We start from the raw sequence: 17,787 nt of genomic DNA, 5'->3' as shown, positions 1-17,787 counted from the left end.
ATACTTTATGAATCAATAAAAACTTTACAATTTTTAATTATAAACCTGTGTTTTCTATCAAAATTACTTCTTGCGTGAATTTTTGGACACCCTTTATTAAGTCCTTCCTAACAGTCCTGGCACATGGAAGAATTGATGAGAGGTAAAGAGAAAACAATGATGACTTTATTCATTTCATTTCTATTATGCCTCATAAAACATCTCCCAATAGATATTTTGCTAGTCTGTAAAGGAGCTGTGAAGCACAGGTGCTGGAAGAAAGAGGTGACATGATAAATTCTCTCCTTCCATGTTAAATTGCCTTTCCACAGACGATACATTTATACTTTTTTGGAATTTTCCATCATGGGATTCTCTATTCCTCTAATTGGATAAAAAGGCTTTCTGGAATGGAGTGTGTGGTGTGTGTGTGTGTGTGTGTGTGTGTGTGTGTGTGTGTGTGTGTGTTTTATGCTTCATAATTTCCAATGAATGGAACATGACAGTTGACGTTACCACCTACTGCCCGTCAATAAGATTCATTGCTCTACTGGTAAAGCCCAATTTCTTGTCTCTGAAAATTTCCTGAGAACTGTTTTGATCTTTACAAATCCTAGTAAAAGGAAAACGGAAATTATACTCCATCTTTGAACACCCATGGTTTTGTGAAAGAAGACCTTTTGAATGACAATCACTGAAAGATTAAAGTAAATATTTATTTGATAATTTACATGTGTTGCCTTTAAATTATGAGAAGGCCTAATATTCCTCCATATCATAAAGATAGTTATTATTCAATAGGAGAAACATCTAACTCAACAAAAAAATTACTTTCCAGTTCTGAAATTTTATCCTTTAAGCCAACTATGGGTCTTCACCCCTGGTCCTGATTGGCTGGTCACTGGTTTTGCTATGTTGGAGGGGGGGGAGGGGCAATTTCAGTTAAAACTCTGTGAAGGCTGCTAACTGAATTAAATACAATGAAATGTAAAATGCAGTTCAATTTGTTTTATTTTGATTTTGTTTCCAGTATACAGTAGGGAAAATGCTCTACTCAGCCCTGTATACTGTAGAGGTATATATGTTTTTATTTAATTTTTAATGATGAATATTTCCCAGAACATTAAAACAGTTGAAAATAAAAAAGTAGGCACAAGTTACAATATTATATTAAGTTTAAAAGCTTTATATATGCCCAAACAAAATCTTATCATTATTTTAATTTGGGTTAACTTAATTAAAAATTATTTAAGATTGGTACTTGGTCCAGAGAAATTTTCACATAGAGCAACTCTCTCAGTTGAAAATAAAATAAACAAAGAAGTATATTCATAAGACATTATTGATGACTTATTTTCATTTAAGCCAGGGTACCTTTTGCTTCAGGCTCCAGTATTAGCTTGGCCTGGCACTAGTCTTAAATTTTTTTGATATTTTGTTCATCAGAGATATTTGGCATTAACTTTGATTTAAAAATATTATATTTCAATATTGTTTATCTTTTTATTTTTGTATTGATTTCAGAGAGGAAGGGAAAGGGAGAGAAACATCAATGATGAGAGAGAATCATTGATCAGCTGCCTCCTGCACACCCCCTACTGGGGATTGAGCCCGCAACACAGGCATGTGCCCTTGACCGAGAATAGAACTCAGGACCCTTCGGTCTGCAGGCCGATGCTCTAGTCACTGAGCCACACTGGCCAGGGCTCAATATTGTTTATCTGGTGAGTGAGTTTTTTAGCATACCCTTAAATTTTGCACCTTGGTGAGTGCCTGCCTCCCTTTGCTCACCCTGGTCCCAGCTCAGATATGACACCTTGTTCTGTTGCAAATGCCTGTATTCCACGTACCCTGTCCTCTGATAACCTTCCGTTATCATTCCCCATTTCCTTACATCCCTAAATCCAAGGAGGGGCTTTTAGTTTAAGTATCTTTGAAGAAAAGAGCATATCATTCTAATGAATATACCAGACAAGCAATTTAAAAACCTAAAGTCTTCATTGTTAGTAATAGAAATGTCTTTTCTCCCTTTGGCATTATGTTTCAGTCAACGCCAAAAATGTAAGCAGACAAGCAGGAGAAAAATAATGAATCCTCCTTTCACTCCGCCAATTCTATTGTTGCATAAAGAAGAGAAAAACTCCCACCAAAACAAAACAGGAACTTCCCAAGCACCACCGAGTGTTTGATCTGTCAAGACAGAAGTTGTAATAAATCTGTTCTTTTTCTTGGTTCTACACTCTTTTGAAAAGTTACTTTTCCACTCCAAATCTTGTGCAGTTCTCACGTGGGGCACAGGAATCTGAAGCCTTTTTTTAGGTATATGTGAACTGGTGGCAAAGAACAGAAGCTTCAAGAAAAAAAACAGCAACAAAGGGACCTGAATCGAACCCGGGACCCTTCAGTGCGCAGGCCAACGCTCTATTCGTTGAGCCAAAATAGCTAGGGCGGTGGGCTGCCTCTAGACACTGCACACAACGTGGATGGAGTCTCTCTTATGCCATATTGCCTTCATAGGTGGCTATCTGCTGGGTAGCAAGGTAAAATCTAGTGATGCCCACGTCTTTGGTAAGTAGTTGTACATGAAGAAAATGGTGAAACTTGAAGTGACATGATAGTAATCAGTAGCATTTATTTGAAAACATATACTGCCCTAGCTGGTTTGGCTCAGTGGACAGAGCATCAGCCTGTGGACTGAAAGGTCCTGGGGTTCGATTCCAGTCAAGGGCACATGCCTGGGTTGTGGGCTCGATCCCCTGTAGGGGACATGCAGGAGGCAGTTGATCAATGACTCTCTCATCATTGATGTTTCTACACTTGATCTTAGCCAAAAGGCCGAGAAGCGATCATTGATGTTTCTATCTCTCTCTCCTTCTCCCTTCCTCTCTGAAATCAATAAAGAAATATATTTAAACAAAAAAAATAAAAAACTAAGAAACTAAAAACATATACTATTCTAATAGCACAACTCTATAAAGGTTTTAGCTGTAGTTTACAGATGAGGAAACTGAGAAAGAAAGAGAGATGAATTTATTCATCTAAGACCACACAGCTAATAGCAGTGGAACAAAAACTTGAACTCAGGCCCTCTGGCTCTGCATCCAAAGCTTGTCAGAAGCATGTTATTCCATTCAGGGCTGTGCTATTGACGGATAATGGACATACCAAGGTAGCCAGCACCATCTGGCAGCTGGGTCACTACCATTCGTTACCACTGCAGTCTATCATTATCGTGGATTTATGGTGTGGAGTATTGGTTCCCTTCCTTTGACAACCCAAAGACCCCTTTCAATGTCAAAATTCACCCCCTGTGACAGGAACTATGTCGTGTCTATTGCAGTGGATCTAAGCCAGAGATTCGCACCCCTGGCTGCTCAATAGAACCACCTGGGGAGTTTTTTAAAATCCCCATGTCCACACTTCTCTCCAGAACAAACGAGTCAGAATCTCTAAGGGTGGTGCCCGGGAGGACTTGTTCTTCAAGCTCCCGGGTGGTTCCGATTGGGCAGGCAAGTCTGAGCCCCACTGGCCCAGCACATCTCGTTTTGTACTCCGTGCCATCTTTAATCACACTCCTCCTATTATTTTGACCCTTGTTGGCCTCCTTCTAAGAGGTGTCCCAAAATTCACGCAAGAAGTAATTTTGATAGAAAACACAGGTTTATAATTAAAAATTGTAAATTTGTTATTGATTCATAAAGTATACAGTATAGGGTTATGCATGGAATAGCACATCGGGTAAATGGCCTCCACGGCTTTGCTGGCACAGACGCAAAGCCGTGGTCTTCATTGGTCTTCATTGTCCCTGCTCCTGGGCCAGCATTGGTACTTGGTGATGCTTATCAAATTGAAGGGATTGACATCAAAGGGCAACAGATATTAGAATCTGATTCAATAAACCAAGTAAAATTAGGCTTTTATTTTGTTGTTGTTGTTTTGAGTGCTCACGCCAAATTCAAATCTTGCGTGAATTTTGGGACACCCTTTACAAGTCTGTGAGCTCCTGAAGTCCAGAACACGTCTTGATGTTTGCAGCTTTTGCTGCTCAAAGTGTGGATCACAGCATCACCTGGGAGCTTTCGAGAAACCAGATTCTCAGACTCCCTCCCCCACACCTACGGGTTCAGAAAGAGCATTTTAACAAGATCCCTGCTGACCTGGATGCGCAGGAAAGTCTGAGAAGCTCGCATGTAAGGCAGGAACAGACTACCTGCAGCTCGAGGTATCCGGCTCTCAAGCCTCAAAAGGCCATTAAATAGAAATGTCTATTTATTAATTTATGCATTTTCCATTTATGCCATCATTATCAACTTTCTGGGCTGTGTCTTGGTCTGTACGTGGAAGAGAAAAACACTCTTGTCCTCCTTACTGAGGCTTCTCCATGTTTCCTGTGGGATAATGCCAGCCTCTGCCAAGCACAGAGCTCCGCGAGCTCCCCTTTTCCCTGGAGCCTGACACTCACCTAAGATCTTGCTCTAGACCAGTGGTTCTCAACCTTCCTAAGGCTGCGACCCTTTCATACAGCTCCTCATGTTGTGGTGACCCCCAATTTCATTGTGACAAATGGAACATCATGAAAGCATAGTGATTCATCACAAAAACAATATGTCATTCTAGATGTGTTTTCCGATGGTCTTAGGCGACCCCTGTGAAAGGGTCATTCGACCCCCCCCAAAGGGGTCACGACCCACAGGTTGAGAACCGATGCTCTAGGGTCAGCCTGCCCAGACCTTACAATTCCCATTTTCACAGGGATAGCGAAAAGAAGACGCTAGAGTAAAGAATAAAAGGTTCATTTCCTGGCATTTCTATGCAAAGAACATACTCGAAAAACACATAAAAATAACTACTTATCAACCATCCTTCAAAGTCTGATGCCATATAACAACAGAAAATTGGCGAGTCAAAACCAGGGGTTGTTTTAGGTGTGTTTTCTAGCTGCCCCCGCAGAGTAGCCGCGAAATGTTACAAATGCAGCTTAAAGAGCGATTCGCAAGTAGACGTGCCCTCCGATATGTTCTCTGGCGCAGAGAAGGGAAGCAAGCGAGTTCATTAAAATTCTGGTGATGCGAGTTACACTGTGAAGAAAAGCCATGTGATCTTTCAAATGAGAACTTCTACCTGGATGACAGTTCCGATTCTAGGAAATTTTTAAGTGAACCTAATTCTCTGATGTGAAAGCAAGACCATGAAAGGCCAGCCAATTTGTGTAATTGGAGGGCGCTTTCATTCGCTCGCACCTCTTGGGCCTTGAATTGGGCAGAATGTCTTCCTTCCACCACAGGCCTGATAATGATCAGCATGGAGACGGCTTTTCAAAAGTGCACTTGAAAGGATGAGCCAATTAAAACTGCTCCCGGCTCTGCAGGAGACAGGCAGCTGGATTTAGCAGAGCTATTAGTGTAATGACCCAGGAACGAAGGAGGTCTGAGCAGCGCAGAATTCCTTTTCACCAAATTTCTCTCAAGAATATAATATTTTTGTATATGAAGTAGTTTTAAAGGAAAATTAACACATCACATTTGGCGTCAGCATAAAGGGACACTTTCACATGTGTTGATGTTTCTAAGATATCATTGAATAGGTTATACCAGTGGTCGGCAAACTCATTAGTCAACAGAACCAAATATCAACAGCACAACGACTGAAATTTCTTTGGAGAGCCAAATTTTTTAAACTTAAACTATATAGGTAGGTACATGGTTATTAACTTCATTAGGGTGCTCCTAAGGCTTAGGAAGAGCCACACTCAAGGGGCCAAAGAGCCGCACAGGGACATACCATTATTTTATATACATTTAAGAAAGAAAAAATGCTATGAATTAAATTAGGACATGCCATTGATTACAGGGTGAATCTCAACCTCAGAGATGATAAAACATTGGGGAAAATGTGTTATAGAATTGTTGAAGTTTCGTAGACTAAAAGCACAACATAAATGATACTTTCATGAGAGATTAACAACAACTTTTCCTTTTTTGTTATTCCTCATCCGAGGATATTTTTCCATTGATTTTTTAGAGCGAGTGGAAAGGAGGGAAAGCCACAGAGAAACACCGATGTGAGAGAAACACATCCGCTGGTTGCCTCCTGCACGCCTGACCAGGGCCCAGACTGGGGAGGAGCCTGCAACCGAGGTACGTGCCCTTGACCGGAATCAAACCCGGGACCCTTTGGTCCGCAGGTTGACGCTCTATCCACTGATCCAAACTGGCTAGGGCAGTGGTTGGCAAACTGCGGCTCGCGAGCCACATGCGGCTCTTTGGCCCCTTGAGTGTGGCTCTTCCACAAAATACCGACTTCTGCGCATGGGCCACGAAGTTTCAGTCGCACTGTACATGCGCGCCCGCACGTGGTATTTTGTGGAAGAGCCACACTCAAGGGGCCAAAGAGCCGCATGTGGCTCTCGAGCCACAGTTTGCTGACCACTGGGCTAGGGCAACAACTTTTTCTGTCACAAATGTAAGGCTGGGGGTCATGGTGGCAACATCGCTCCTGGTAATGGATGCACTATTACCCCTTAACTGGATTTGACAAGTGCTCAATACCCCCATATCCTCTGCCTCAGTAGCAAATGGTTTCAGTGAATCAGAAAATCTGACTAATGTAAAATTCCAGTGCTCCTGGTTTGGGGCAAAAATGGTGGCACAGCAGCCCACAGCACGGCTTGCATTTGACCCATTGCAACTACGGGGCACGTGGAGACCAGCGTGTATTTTTATCCAAAGGATGCCAGCTAGAGAGGGCGGGGGAGTCAAGACGGTGCCTACTGTAATTTCAAATGGCACCTGGGCCTGGGCTGGGGCCTGTCTGGCGGTTTGGCGATGCGTCACTCGTGCTGGTAAATTACACATGTCAGACGCAGGCAGGCTCAGCAGGACGGGCCCCTAAGAACAGTTATCAGAATTCTGCAAGGAGAATCACTAATGTGCCTCCTAGTCAGCCCCTGGAGCTTCTTGCCAGGGACTTAGTGCTTTTTTTTTTTTTGCTGTTAAACACAGTCCAAAGGACGTCAAGGGACTACAAAAAGCCAAACATGAAAATGAAAAAAATCCTGTCAAGCAGTCCCTATGCAATAAGTGGATCGGTGGGGCTGAAGCAGTGTCTACTGAGGTGGGCTGATCAGCTGTGCCAGTTGCCAAAATGCCACTTCAAATCACCCTGCGTGGTTATGTAAGCTTTTCTTTTTTTAAAAAAATATATGTTATTGATTTTTTACGGAGAGGAAGGGAGAGGGATAGAGAGTTAGAAACGTCGATGAGAGAGAAACAGCGATCAGCTGCCTCCTGCACACCCCCTACTGGGGATGTGCCCGCAACCAAGGTACATGCCCCTGACCGGATTCGAACCTGGGACCCTTGAGTCCACAGGCCGACACTCTCTCCACTGAGCCAAACCAGTCAGGGCTATGTAAACTTTTCTAACTCTTCCGAAATGGAAAGAGAAATCGCCAAGCGGCTGGAGGAACTGGCATACTCACGAGGACTGGGAGGCCTTTCTTCTGAGCAAATAGTCCACCACGTCCGGGTCGGTCTGCAGCAGGCTGACCAGCACCTCGTTCTGCAGATCCGGGGGAACCTGGAGGGGCCGAATGTTGAGGCATCAATAAAACCATTCCAGAAAGAGGCCAGCCATGCCACTGGCAGCTCCATTAGAGCAGAAAACAGAGCCTTAAGAGTGTAAGAGAACAGAATGACTGGTTGGTTAAAACCAAGTCGACGCCAACCCCGACAGCTAGTTGAATTCTTAGGGCAAACTGGATGATTACCAAATAGTCATATTGAGTCCAAATTGTCACTTCACTGATGACTGGAGAGACAGTCTGATCACTTGGCTACCTCTGTTGTTCAGACTAGATTTTTCTTGGCTTTGAATCAGAAAAAGACTGTAGTTAAGAGACATGGTGTTCGTAATTTATTGTCCAAGTGGGGACGCTTTCTAGGGTTCATATTTATATTTATGAATAGGCATAAATGACAACTGTCTAGGGCAGTTCTGGAACATGTAATCAGCTCCAGACAGGTCCTTGAGCCAGACTGCTTGTGTTTGAGTCCTAGTTCCACTTGCTAACTGTGGGACCTTCAGCCAGGTACATAACCTTCCTACATTTCTGTTTCCTCACCTGCAAAATGGAGATACTAATAGTAGGCACCACCAACAGTTGCTGTGGAGATTTAATGACTTATTATATGTTGAGGACTTCGAACAGTACCTGGCAGATAGTAAACACTGAAAAAATGCAGACTACTACGTCTGCGCATGCCATTTTATTATTCAGGCCTGTCTTCACGCCTTTCTTGCATCCTCACCCATGAACAGTTACATTTCTTGCTTCATTATCTGATAAGGCCTTCACTAGATTTCTTTAGATCAGTGATGGCGAACCTTTTGAGCTCGGCGTGTCAGCATTTTGAAAAGCCCTAATTTAACTCTGGTGCTGTGTCACATATAGACATTTTTTGATATTTGCAACCATAGTAAAACAAAGACTTATATTTTTGATATTTATTTTATATATTTAAATGCCACTTAACAAATAAAAATCAACCAAAAAAATGAGTTCGTGTGTCACCTCTGACACGCGTGTCATAGGTTCGCCATCACTGCTATAGATGGATGTCCCATGTTTTTCCAAGCCTAACCTACAGTGCATTAGAAAATGGCCTTAGGATCCCAAATCACTCACATGGAAATGTTCTACAAGAAAAGACTGGCCCAGCTGGCATGGCTCAGTGGTTGAGCATTGACCTATGAACCAGGAGGTCATGGTTCGATTCCCGGTCACGGCACATGCCAGGGTTGCGGGCTCGATCCCCAGTGTGGGGTGTGCAGGAGACAGCTGCTCAATGATTCTCTCTCATTAATGATGTTCATATCTCTCTCTCCCTCTCCCTTCCTCTCTGAAATCAATAAAAATATTTTTTAAAAAGAAAAGACTGAACTCGGCTCTAATGGGTTTCTATGCTATAGATGCTGGTAGCTCAACCAAAGGAAATTCAAACTATTGAGAGAAAAATGTTCAGACTGATTCTCTCAGATGTGGGCTTGGAGATAAGACTCTTAAGAACTGTGGGGACAAGTCTTCAGAGAATAAGTGGTTGGTGGGAGAATTTGCCTCCTGCCTCTTGCAGAACTCAATTCTTCTTGAGTTTTGAGAAGCTGGAAATAATTTTATTAATGAAAACAGGGATGAGAAAGCAACAAAACAGTTTCTTTCTTTCATAAATCTGTTCCTCCTACTTTGTCCTGAATCATTATTAATGCCATTGCCAAACCCTCATCCCACAAATGCAACATCTGGGTCGCATTCAAGCTTCTCTGTGTCCTTTCCCCTCCCTGCTCAGAGTCAGGAGATCTCATCTCCATGATGCCCGTTACTTCCTCTGTCTTCCATTCCAACTGCAATGATTCCAGTTCAAGCCCGCATTGTCTCTCTGGAGTGGTCATCTGTTTCCAGCCCCCATTCCCCTCTTCTTACAACAGTTCTACCCTAAGTTCCTTCTGGAGAACCAACTGTTCCCCAACCCTACGCTCAAGGGCTCAAGGGTGAAGTGTAACCTAGACAATATTCTCCCTCTGTCCTTTCCCCACCTCCTGCCTTTAATTAAATACATAAATACTCAGTGAATGTTCACTGACTGCCCAGCACTGGAACCTGGGATTCAGATACAAATCAAACAGACAAGAATCTTCGTCTCTTAGAAGCTGACAATGAATATGAGAAGCCTGACATTAAACAAACAAAGCATAGCACGGACCCCATGGAGAAAAGCAAAGCTAAGAAAGGCAGATGGCGAATTCTAGGGAGGGGCGTGCAATTTAAATAGTATAGTCAGGCCGCTGAGAACCTGACTTTGAGCAGAGAACCAAAGTTGATGAAGCAATGGCAGAAAATCATTCCAAGCAGAAGGAAGAAAAAATCAGCAAGATCTGGAATCAGGAGCAGCAAGGAGGCTAGCGAGGTGGGAACAGAGTGAGAGGAAGGAGGCCAGCGATAGGAAGTGGCGCGGGTAGCCAGGCCAGATGTTGTGGGGTTTACGGGTCTCATAAGGATTTCTGTTCTCGATCTAAGTGGGTGGAGCCACTGGAGGTTGCGGGCAGAGGACTAACATGTATTGTCATCATTCTGGCTGCTGAGTTGATGATAGATTGCGGGAAAGCCAGAGAGAAGCAGGAAGTGCAGATAGGGACTGCTGATATCTAGAAAGATGCTGGAGTGTTGCACCAGAATGGTGAGCTGATGAGAACGATTTGGATCTTGGAGATAAGTACAGACAGAGATGATGGCATTAGCTAATTTGTGGGTGGAGAGAGAAAAAGAGAGAAGGAGTAGGAGAAGGAAAAGAAGAAAGAATGACATCAACATTTTGGGCCTAGGCACCCGGAAGGATGGAGTTGCCATTGACGGGTCTAGAGAATTGTAGGAGGAAGAGGCCAGGTCAAGATCAGGAGTGTGGCTTTGATATGATAAGGGTGAGAGGCCAGTGAGGCATCTGAATGAAGGAAAGATCTAGTAGGCAATTGGGAATAAAGACCTGGAGTCCTGGGGGGAGGGTTGGGCTGGACATAGAAATCTGGGAGACACACACAGATGGCATCTAAAGTTCTGTGACCACATGCAATGGCCTGGGAATAAGAATGAAAGAAGGAAAGAGACAGGACTTTTAGGTCAAGGCTGAGAGATCCTATTCTCTTACTTCATTGAATAAATTAAACAAATAAAAGGACATGAATTTTTGCTGTAAATTTTTCAAATAACATGACCAACAGATAAGCATGCTCATATCAATTTTTCCAAAAGGTAATACCTAAAATGAGAAGAAAGGGAAAATGAGAAGAGAGAGTGCTCAGTTTTTAAAAAAATGAATAGCAAAGCAAAAAATCATAGAGGCCCAAAGTTACATGAGCAAATTATTAAATATATGTGTATTTTCATCCAGTTAGTTTAATTTTAAAATTTCTATGCTTAGACCAGGTAGTAAATTTTTTTGCTCCAAGCACCGATCCGTTCCTACCAAAAAATAAGCAACTAGCATGCATGTCCTTCTGAATAGTGGTATCACAATATTTATTCTTTCAGAGTATATGGTGGGTCTAATAGTAAATTAACTTGGATACATAATTAGAATAGCTAACAGGAAGTATCATTATTTAAAAAATAACTTTCGCCCTGACTGGTTTGGCTCAGTGGATAGAGCGTAGGCCTGTGGACTCAAGGGTCCCAGGTTTGATTCCAGTCAAGGGCATGTACCTTGGTTGCGGGCACATCCCTAGTAGGAGGTGTGCAGGAGGCAGCTGATCGATGTTTCTCATCGATGTTTCTAACTATCTCTCTCCCTTCCTCTCAATAAAAAAATCAATAAAATATATTTAAAAAATAAAAAATAACTTTCCATAAATTTTGTTAAACTACCCTGCAATTCAAAATTTTCACTCATTCAACTAGGCCTGATTGCAAACCAATTGTAATTGTTGAGATTTGTTTTATGTATTATATGTGACTTTTACTTGGTAACTAATGCAAATAGGAAGGGTTAGTGCTATAAGTCTATCTATATAGTTTCTTTCTAAAAGACTCAGGATACCATTTTGGCTTGGAGACACTATTTACAAATGAATAAAAAGACATAGTTAAAAAACATGCATCCATGTACCGCAAGAAGGGTAGCTAATATTTTCCTATTATTAGGTAAGGCTGACCACAGTGTACATAATCCATTATTTTAATTAATTTATTTATAGCTCATCTTGTTACAAAATGATTTAAAGCAGCTGCAAAGATTAATATGGCCCTGGCCAGGTTGCTCAGCTGGTTGGAGGGTTGTCCCGTGCACCAAAAGGTCGCAGGTTCAATTCCATGTCAGGGCACATACCAAGGTTGTGGGTTTGATCCTGGTCGGGGCGCATGCAGGAGGCAACCGATTGATGTTTCTCTCTCACATCAGTGTTTCTCTCTCCCTTTCCATCTCTCTAAAATAAATTTTAAAAAAGGAATGGTTCAGAAAATCGGGGCCAGTGGGAAAATGAGTATAAATTTGAAATGATACCTGGAGCTGAGTTAGTATTCCGTCAACAGTATCAACTGCTGTTTTCCCAATAATACCTCTAATTTTTGTATATATTTGCACATTTCACTGCCTCTTATTTAATAACAATTTCAAGCGAATTGCTCAGTTAAATTGGATGAGCATTCATTTTCTATTAATTTAGACACTTAATCCAGAAACAGGAGTAAAAGGAATAGATTGATAGGAAAGAAGAGCTCACAGCAAGGAATAGCCAGGTAGGCTGTTCCAATATGCATTCCTTCTCAGGAATTAGGATGGTGTGGAAAAGGAATTAGGACTAAGAGTTGATAGCCCCTGAGGTCCAGTTTTGGCTCTGCTGCTTGTAATGAATGTAAAGTTGGGCACATGAACCATCTTCTGTAGAATTCTGTTCCAGCATCTGAAAAACCAGGCATATCCTATCTATCCTTTACAGAGGTGTTACGGGGATCAAAAGGGCTAACAAATCCCTAGCCGGATTGGCTCAGTGGATAGAGCATTGGCCTGTGGGCTGAAGGGTCCCAGGTTTGATTCCGGTCAAGGGCATGTACCTTGGTTGCGGGCACATCCCCAGTAGGGAGTGTGCAGGAGGCAGATGATCGATGTTTCTCTCTCATCAATGTTTCTGACTCTCTATCCCTCTCCCTTCCTCTCTGTAAAAAATCAATTAAAAAAATATTGTTTTAAAAAAAGGCTAACAGATTTGAAAGTACCTTACCAACTGTAAAGAGGTTTAGAGTTACAATATTTTATTAGAAATAGACAAAATAATTAATAAATTAAACACTTAAAATAAAATGAAATACAAGCAGATAACCTGGAGATGGCCAATATTTGCTTTGTAATTTCCTCCTTGACTAACTCACTCATTGCTGCCTCTTACCCTGTGTGCTCACAGAGAAGCATCACGTTCTCTTCTGCTTAACACTTCTGGTGGGTAACTAAGTTATAGGATTTTCTCTTGATATGTCTCTGCTCCTAACCTTCCCTGAATTTTTAGAATTATATTTTGTGACTTCTTTTTTAAAAATATATTTTATTGATTTCATAGTTGGGGGGAGAGAGAGAGAGAGATCAATGATGAGAGAATCACTGATTGGCTGTCTCCTGCATGCCCTCTACTGGGGATCGAGTCCACAGTCTGGGCATGTGCCCTGACCAGGAATCGAACCATGACCTCCTGGTTCATAGGTTGACACTCAACCACTGAGCCACACCGGCCGGGCCATTTTGTGACGTCTTGGCCCCTCAACTGCAATGGTCTTAAAACCAGACTCTGTGTAGCCTCTCCCTTCTGGTTCCTTCTCTTCCATCAGACCTCAAGTCTTTGGGTTTGGTCACAACATTAGAAGATAAATTTACAGAAGTCAGGGATTATCTGACTTGCCTATCTGGAACTGATACAGAGGTTGTAGTTTTGTCCTAGGGTTGTAGTTCTGTCAGCTAGCCTCCTCTGCAGCTAGGGCAAGATCACGTGTGTCAATCCTGACCAAGGTACCCCAAGGTGGGTCTTGCAGGAGATTTTGGAAAAGGTTCCCCTCCATATTGCATAGAGATATAGGAGAGGAAACACCTCCATCACTAGAGGTGATGGTGGCTGCAAGAGAGGCTGGAAATGACTGCAGAAGATTGCCGCTGAAGATGGAAGAGCAGAGAGAGTAGAAGTGTGAGTAAGCTGCTAAACCCCCTGGGCTTCTGATTATGGAAGATAATAAATCCTGATGTTTTCATTCACTTACAGTTGCTTTTTCTCTGTGCAGTTAAATGCTTCCTAAAACAATATCTCTCTTTCCCCCTTTGCCTCTCTACTCTTTTCTCTCCTGAATTCCCTACCTGTAAACCCATGACCCTTCACCCACTTAATAAATTTTATGCTTTCAGGACACAGGCATGGTGGTGTTTTCCACCCAATGGATGCATAATGAAGGTTGTAGAAATGGTTAGAAATAATAAAAAGTCACCCAGGATTATTGAGTTTCATGTTGTATATTGCCTTTGCTACTTTTGTCCAGGTCAACAGTTCTCAACCTGTGGGTCGCGACCCCTTTGGCCGTCCAACGACCCTTTCACAGGGGTTGCCTAACACCATCCTGCAGATCAGATATTTACATGATGATTCATAACAGCACCAACATTACAGTTATGCCATTTTCATTCATGCCATTCCACAGCAGTTTGTCTGCCTCTTCAATTGCCTGTAATTGTTGTTTGGTGAGCATTTTCACTCCCTGATCAACACTGGTGCTCTCGATGGCGTCTGCATGTTTTAAAATTGTGCCAATCAGATGTGGCCAGCAACAAAAACATTCTCTCCTTTGTTTGTTGCATGAGAGATGCTTTGTGTCAGATAGGGGTATCAGCATGAAACGGTTGTCCGGTCAAGAACTGAAGTTTTATTCCACAACTGGTACAGTTTTTCCTTGAACGACGACGTCTAGAACCAACTTGTTTGATATTGGAGATATTAGAGAACTGAGTTTGACTGCAACTATTTCACTGATGGTTCACTACATGTTACAGTTGTACCAGACCAAGGTAAGATATTAGTAACAAGGGAAATTGGGTATGGGGTATACGAGTAATACCTTCACAATTTTTTGGTAAATCTAAGGCATTCTAAAATGAAACATCCATTAAAACAACACACAACATACTAGGCAATGGTAATATCTGGGGATGGTAGAAGGGATCACTGAAAGGATAGGGGTGTATGGGAAATGGCTTAGAGGAACCACCACCTCCCTGCCACATGCTGGACAGTCATTGAACTAGAGGACATGAGGGAGAGACAGGTCCGTCTGGGAAAAACTTTAGGAGGTTCTAGGAAGCTCCCCTGTCTCTAACCAGAGCATCTGAGTCCTCTGCATCCTCTCCCACCTCCCCTTCCTGGATGGTCCAGCTGAGGCTTTGTGATGTCAGCCTCACCATGGCAACCCCTGACTGTTGGCCAATCAGAGCTGAGGGGTGTGGCTCCTCATTGTCCTGAGAGTATATATAGGGGCCAGGACCCTCCCTTGGAGTAGGGCCTGTTGCTACAACAAAGCCAGTTACTAAGAAAAGAGTGTAGACTAGTTTAGATAACGAATCCGACTCCAGCCGCAAGGATGGGCGAAGAACCTTCAAGAAAAAAAGTGAATGTGAAGTGCGTTTTCCCACTCGATGACCAGGAAAAGGAGAAGGTCAGACTGCCCTACTCATATGCCTCCCCTTCCCCAATATTTCCTCACCCAAGACTCTGGCCTTGAGCTTTTGGGCACAGACACTTCCTCATTCAATCCACTGTCAGTCTGTTACAAGCCCTTTTCCCACCCATTTCCCGAGTTCTTCCCCAAAGCCAATGTCTGTCTGTGTTTAACTTGTTTCCCAACTAGATAAGGAAGATAGTGAAGATGCTCATCTCAGTCCTTAAGCTGAATAAAGAGAAGAAGGAGAGAGGCAGACAGAAGTACAGAATTGTACTTCGCTACAGGAAGGGACGAAAACATCCAGTGAGCAAGCCACCAGACGAAGACGAAGAAGTGCCGGTGGTTTCTACCACGAGTGATGCCCAGACGCCAATGAAAGAAGACCCTTAAGCAAGTGTGGCCTCTCTACGAAAAATGCTTAAGAAATGGGCATTATGAGACCAAAACATAAATGGTCTCCTTGAATAAATACCACATGTGTATAAAGCAAATGTGTTTGTATTTCTGTGTTTTCTCTGATGATGGGGAGGGAGCAAAGGATGGGGCAGGTATGTGAGAAGGGAGGGACGGAGAATTCTACTAGTTTGGGCACCAGACCAGCCATTCCATAGCTAGGCTGACACGGAGAAGAAGGACAAGGTGAAGACTGAAGATGAAGTTTTTCCTTAACGCTTCATCATGCTGGCAAGGAAGAAAAGAAGTTGTTTCTGCTTGTGTTTGGCATCGGGGGGATGGTAGTGGTTGGGGTGATGGGGATCGGTGTTGTGTGAGGGTTGGCAGTGTGTATTAATGACTCTGATTTCCATTTTAGATGTTAGACTATTGACAGCTTCAAGCCTCATTCCTTTCTCTTTCCTGTCCAGCCAACATTTGCAGAAGGTGATAGAAAAGGAGTTTCTGATCATAAAATAGATACAAATATGTCTAAACTAAACCATTAGAACTATTGTATTGCCTCAATTTCCCGTAGTCAGAGCACCCATTGACCTAAAATATTTTTTAGAGCATAATGGCACTCTGAACTAATGAATAGTAAAATCATCTTCTGCCCTTAGCATCGGCTTGACAAAATGTTACCCTGGGGACCTTCCTCTCTACTTATCAAAGAACACCTTTCACCCTTGTTAAAAAAGGACCCAATGTAAATGAAAACAGGGCCTTATCACATAGACACCCATTATATAAGACCTAGTTAGAGAAGCTATAATTGTTCCTACTGTTTCTGAATTTAACAGCCAACTCTGACTTGCTCTTACCTGAGAAGTATGATTGGTGCCTCAGTGTGAATTTTCAGGCCATTCATGTCATGGTCATACCCATAAGGATCCATATCTAATAGTATTAAAATTACTGATACTACACAAAGAAACTGGTAAATCATTAGCAGTCATAACAAAGTATTGGACTGACATGTTCTACTCAGTACCTACTTCAACAGACTGTAGCTACAGTTAACCTTCACCTTTAGAGATGTAACACACTTTTCCCTGGGTACTCAGTAGGGTCCCTCTCCAGTCCTGTTAAGTTTCATATCTTTGTAGACAGTATCTTCACCACACTTATCTCTTCAAATTAGTCAGTTTAGCAAATGAACATAGAGGGTCAGGAGGCCTCCTTCAAGTAGTCCTCAATCGTGCTTCCCAACCTGGACATACCTGTGACTCTCAGATTGAACCCTATGTCTCAGTTCCCAAATCAGATGGGACTGCCACTGTGTTTACCTTGTGAACATTTGTTGCGTCTTAAGCAGTTGTTGGTCCCCTTTCTCTACAGAGCTCGGTTGGACAGCCTGTTCAGGATACAAGTCTGTGCGATAGTCACTCATGGGGGAAGAGTACTTACTAGGAGGGATGCTGATGTCACACACCGGAAAGCAGAAGATGCACTGGGAACTGGCATAACGCTTCTGCCTTTGCTGCCCATCTCTCTCTCTCTCTCTCTCTCTCTCTCTCTCTCTCTCTCTCTCTCTCCACAGTAACACACACACACACACACACACATACACACACACACACACGCATGCCCATGATCCTCATCCTCGGGGTTCTAGAGAGAGACATCCCTGTCACCCCTGTGACAAATCCAAGCTATTAATTCAGTCCCTGCCATGGAGCATTCAATAACCATGAAGGTACTGACTAGGTTGAGGTTCTCCGGAAGAAAAAGAAATCAATATGAGGAGAGTAGTGGAGAAAATCAGTGAAGTGTATCCAGGAAACACACACATACACACCCCACATGCAATCTGGGAAGAGCCAGGTGTTGGAGTGAAGTGTGATAATTCATGTAGTCATTGAAATTTAAGTATGGGTATTTAGTTCTTTGGGATTCAATTCATACATCTAAAATACTAAGTAATGTGCTGCATGATTCAAACAGCCAAGGTAAGTAACGTAAGTGTCCATCAATAGATGAATGGATAAAGAAGATGTTCTACACACACAGATACACAAGCACCCACACCCCTTCTATGTGGAATATTAAACATAGAAACAGTCACACTCATTGAAACAGAGTAGAAACGTGTTTGCCAGGGGCTGAGGGGTGGAGGAAGCAGGAAGAGCTTGATGAAAGGG

General features: G+C 42.6%; 1 protein-coding gene across 6 annotated transcripts in view; it reads right to left on the bottom strand.

Moving 5' to 3' along the window:
- ARHGAP6 (Rho GTPase activating protein 6) overlaps window positions 1-17,787 on the bottom strand; it is a 517,050-nt gene that overhangs the window by 17,161 nt on the left and 482,102 nt on the right. For all 6 annotated transcript variants that reach the window (XM_059680028.1, XM_059680029.1, XM_059680030.1 and 3 more), the window contains one exon: window positions 7,460-7,557. In XM_059680028.1, the coding sequence (XP_059536011.1) occupies window positions 7,460-7,557 (98 nt within the window). The remainder of the gene's footprint in view (window positions 1-7,459; window positions 7,558-17,787) is intronic.

This window comes from Myotis daubentonii, chromosome X (genome assembly GCF_963259705.1).
Source record: "Myotis daubentonii chromosome X, mMyoDau2.1, whole genome shotgun sequence".
Lineage (NCBI taxonomy): Eukaryota > Metazoa > Chordata > Mammalia > Chiroptera > Vespertilionidae > Myotis > Myotis daubentonii.
The sequence above is the reverse complement of the archived record's forward strand: the minus strand, read 5'-3'. Positions and strand labels throughout refer to the sequence as shown.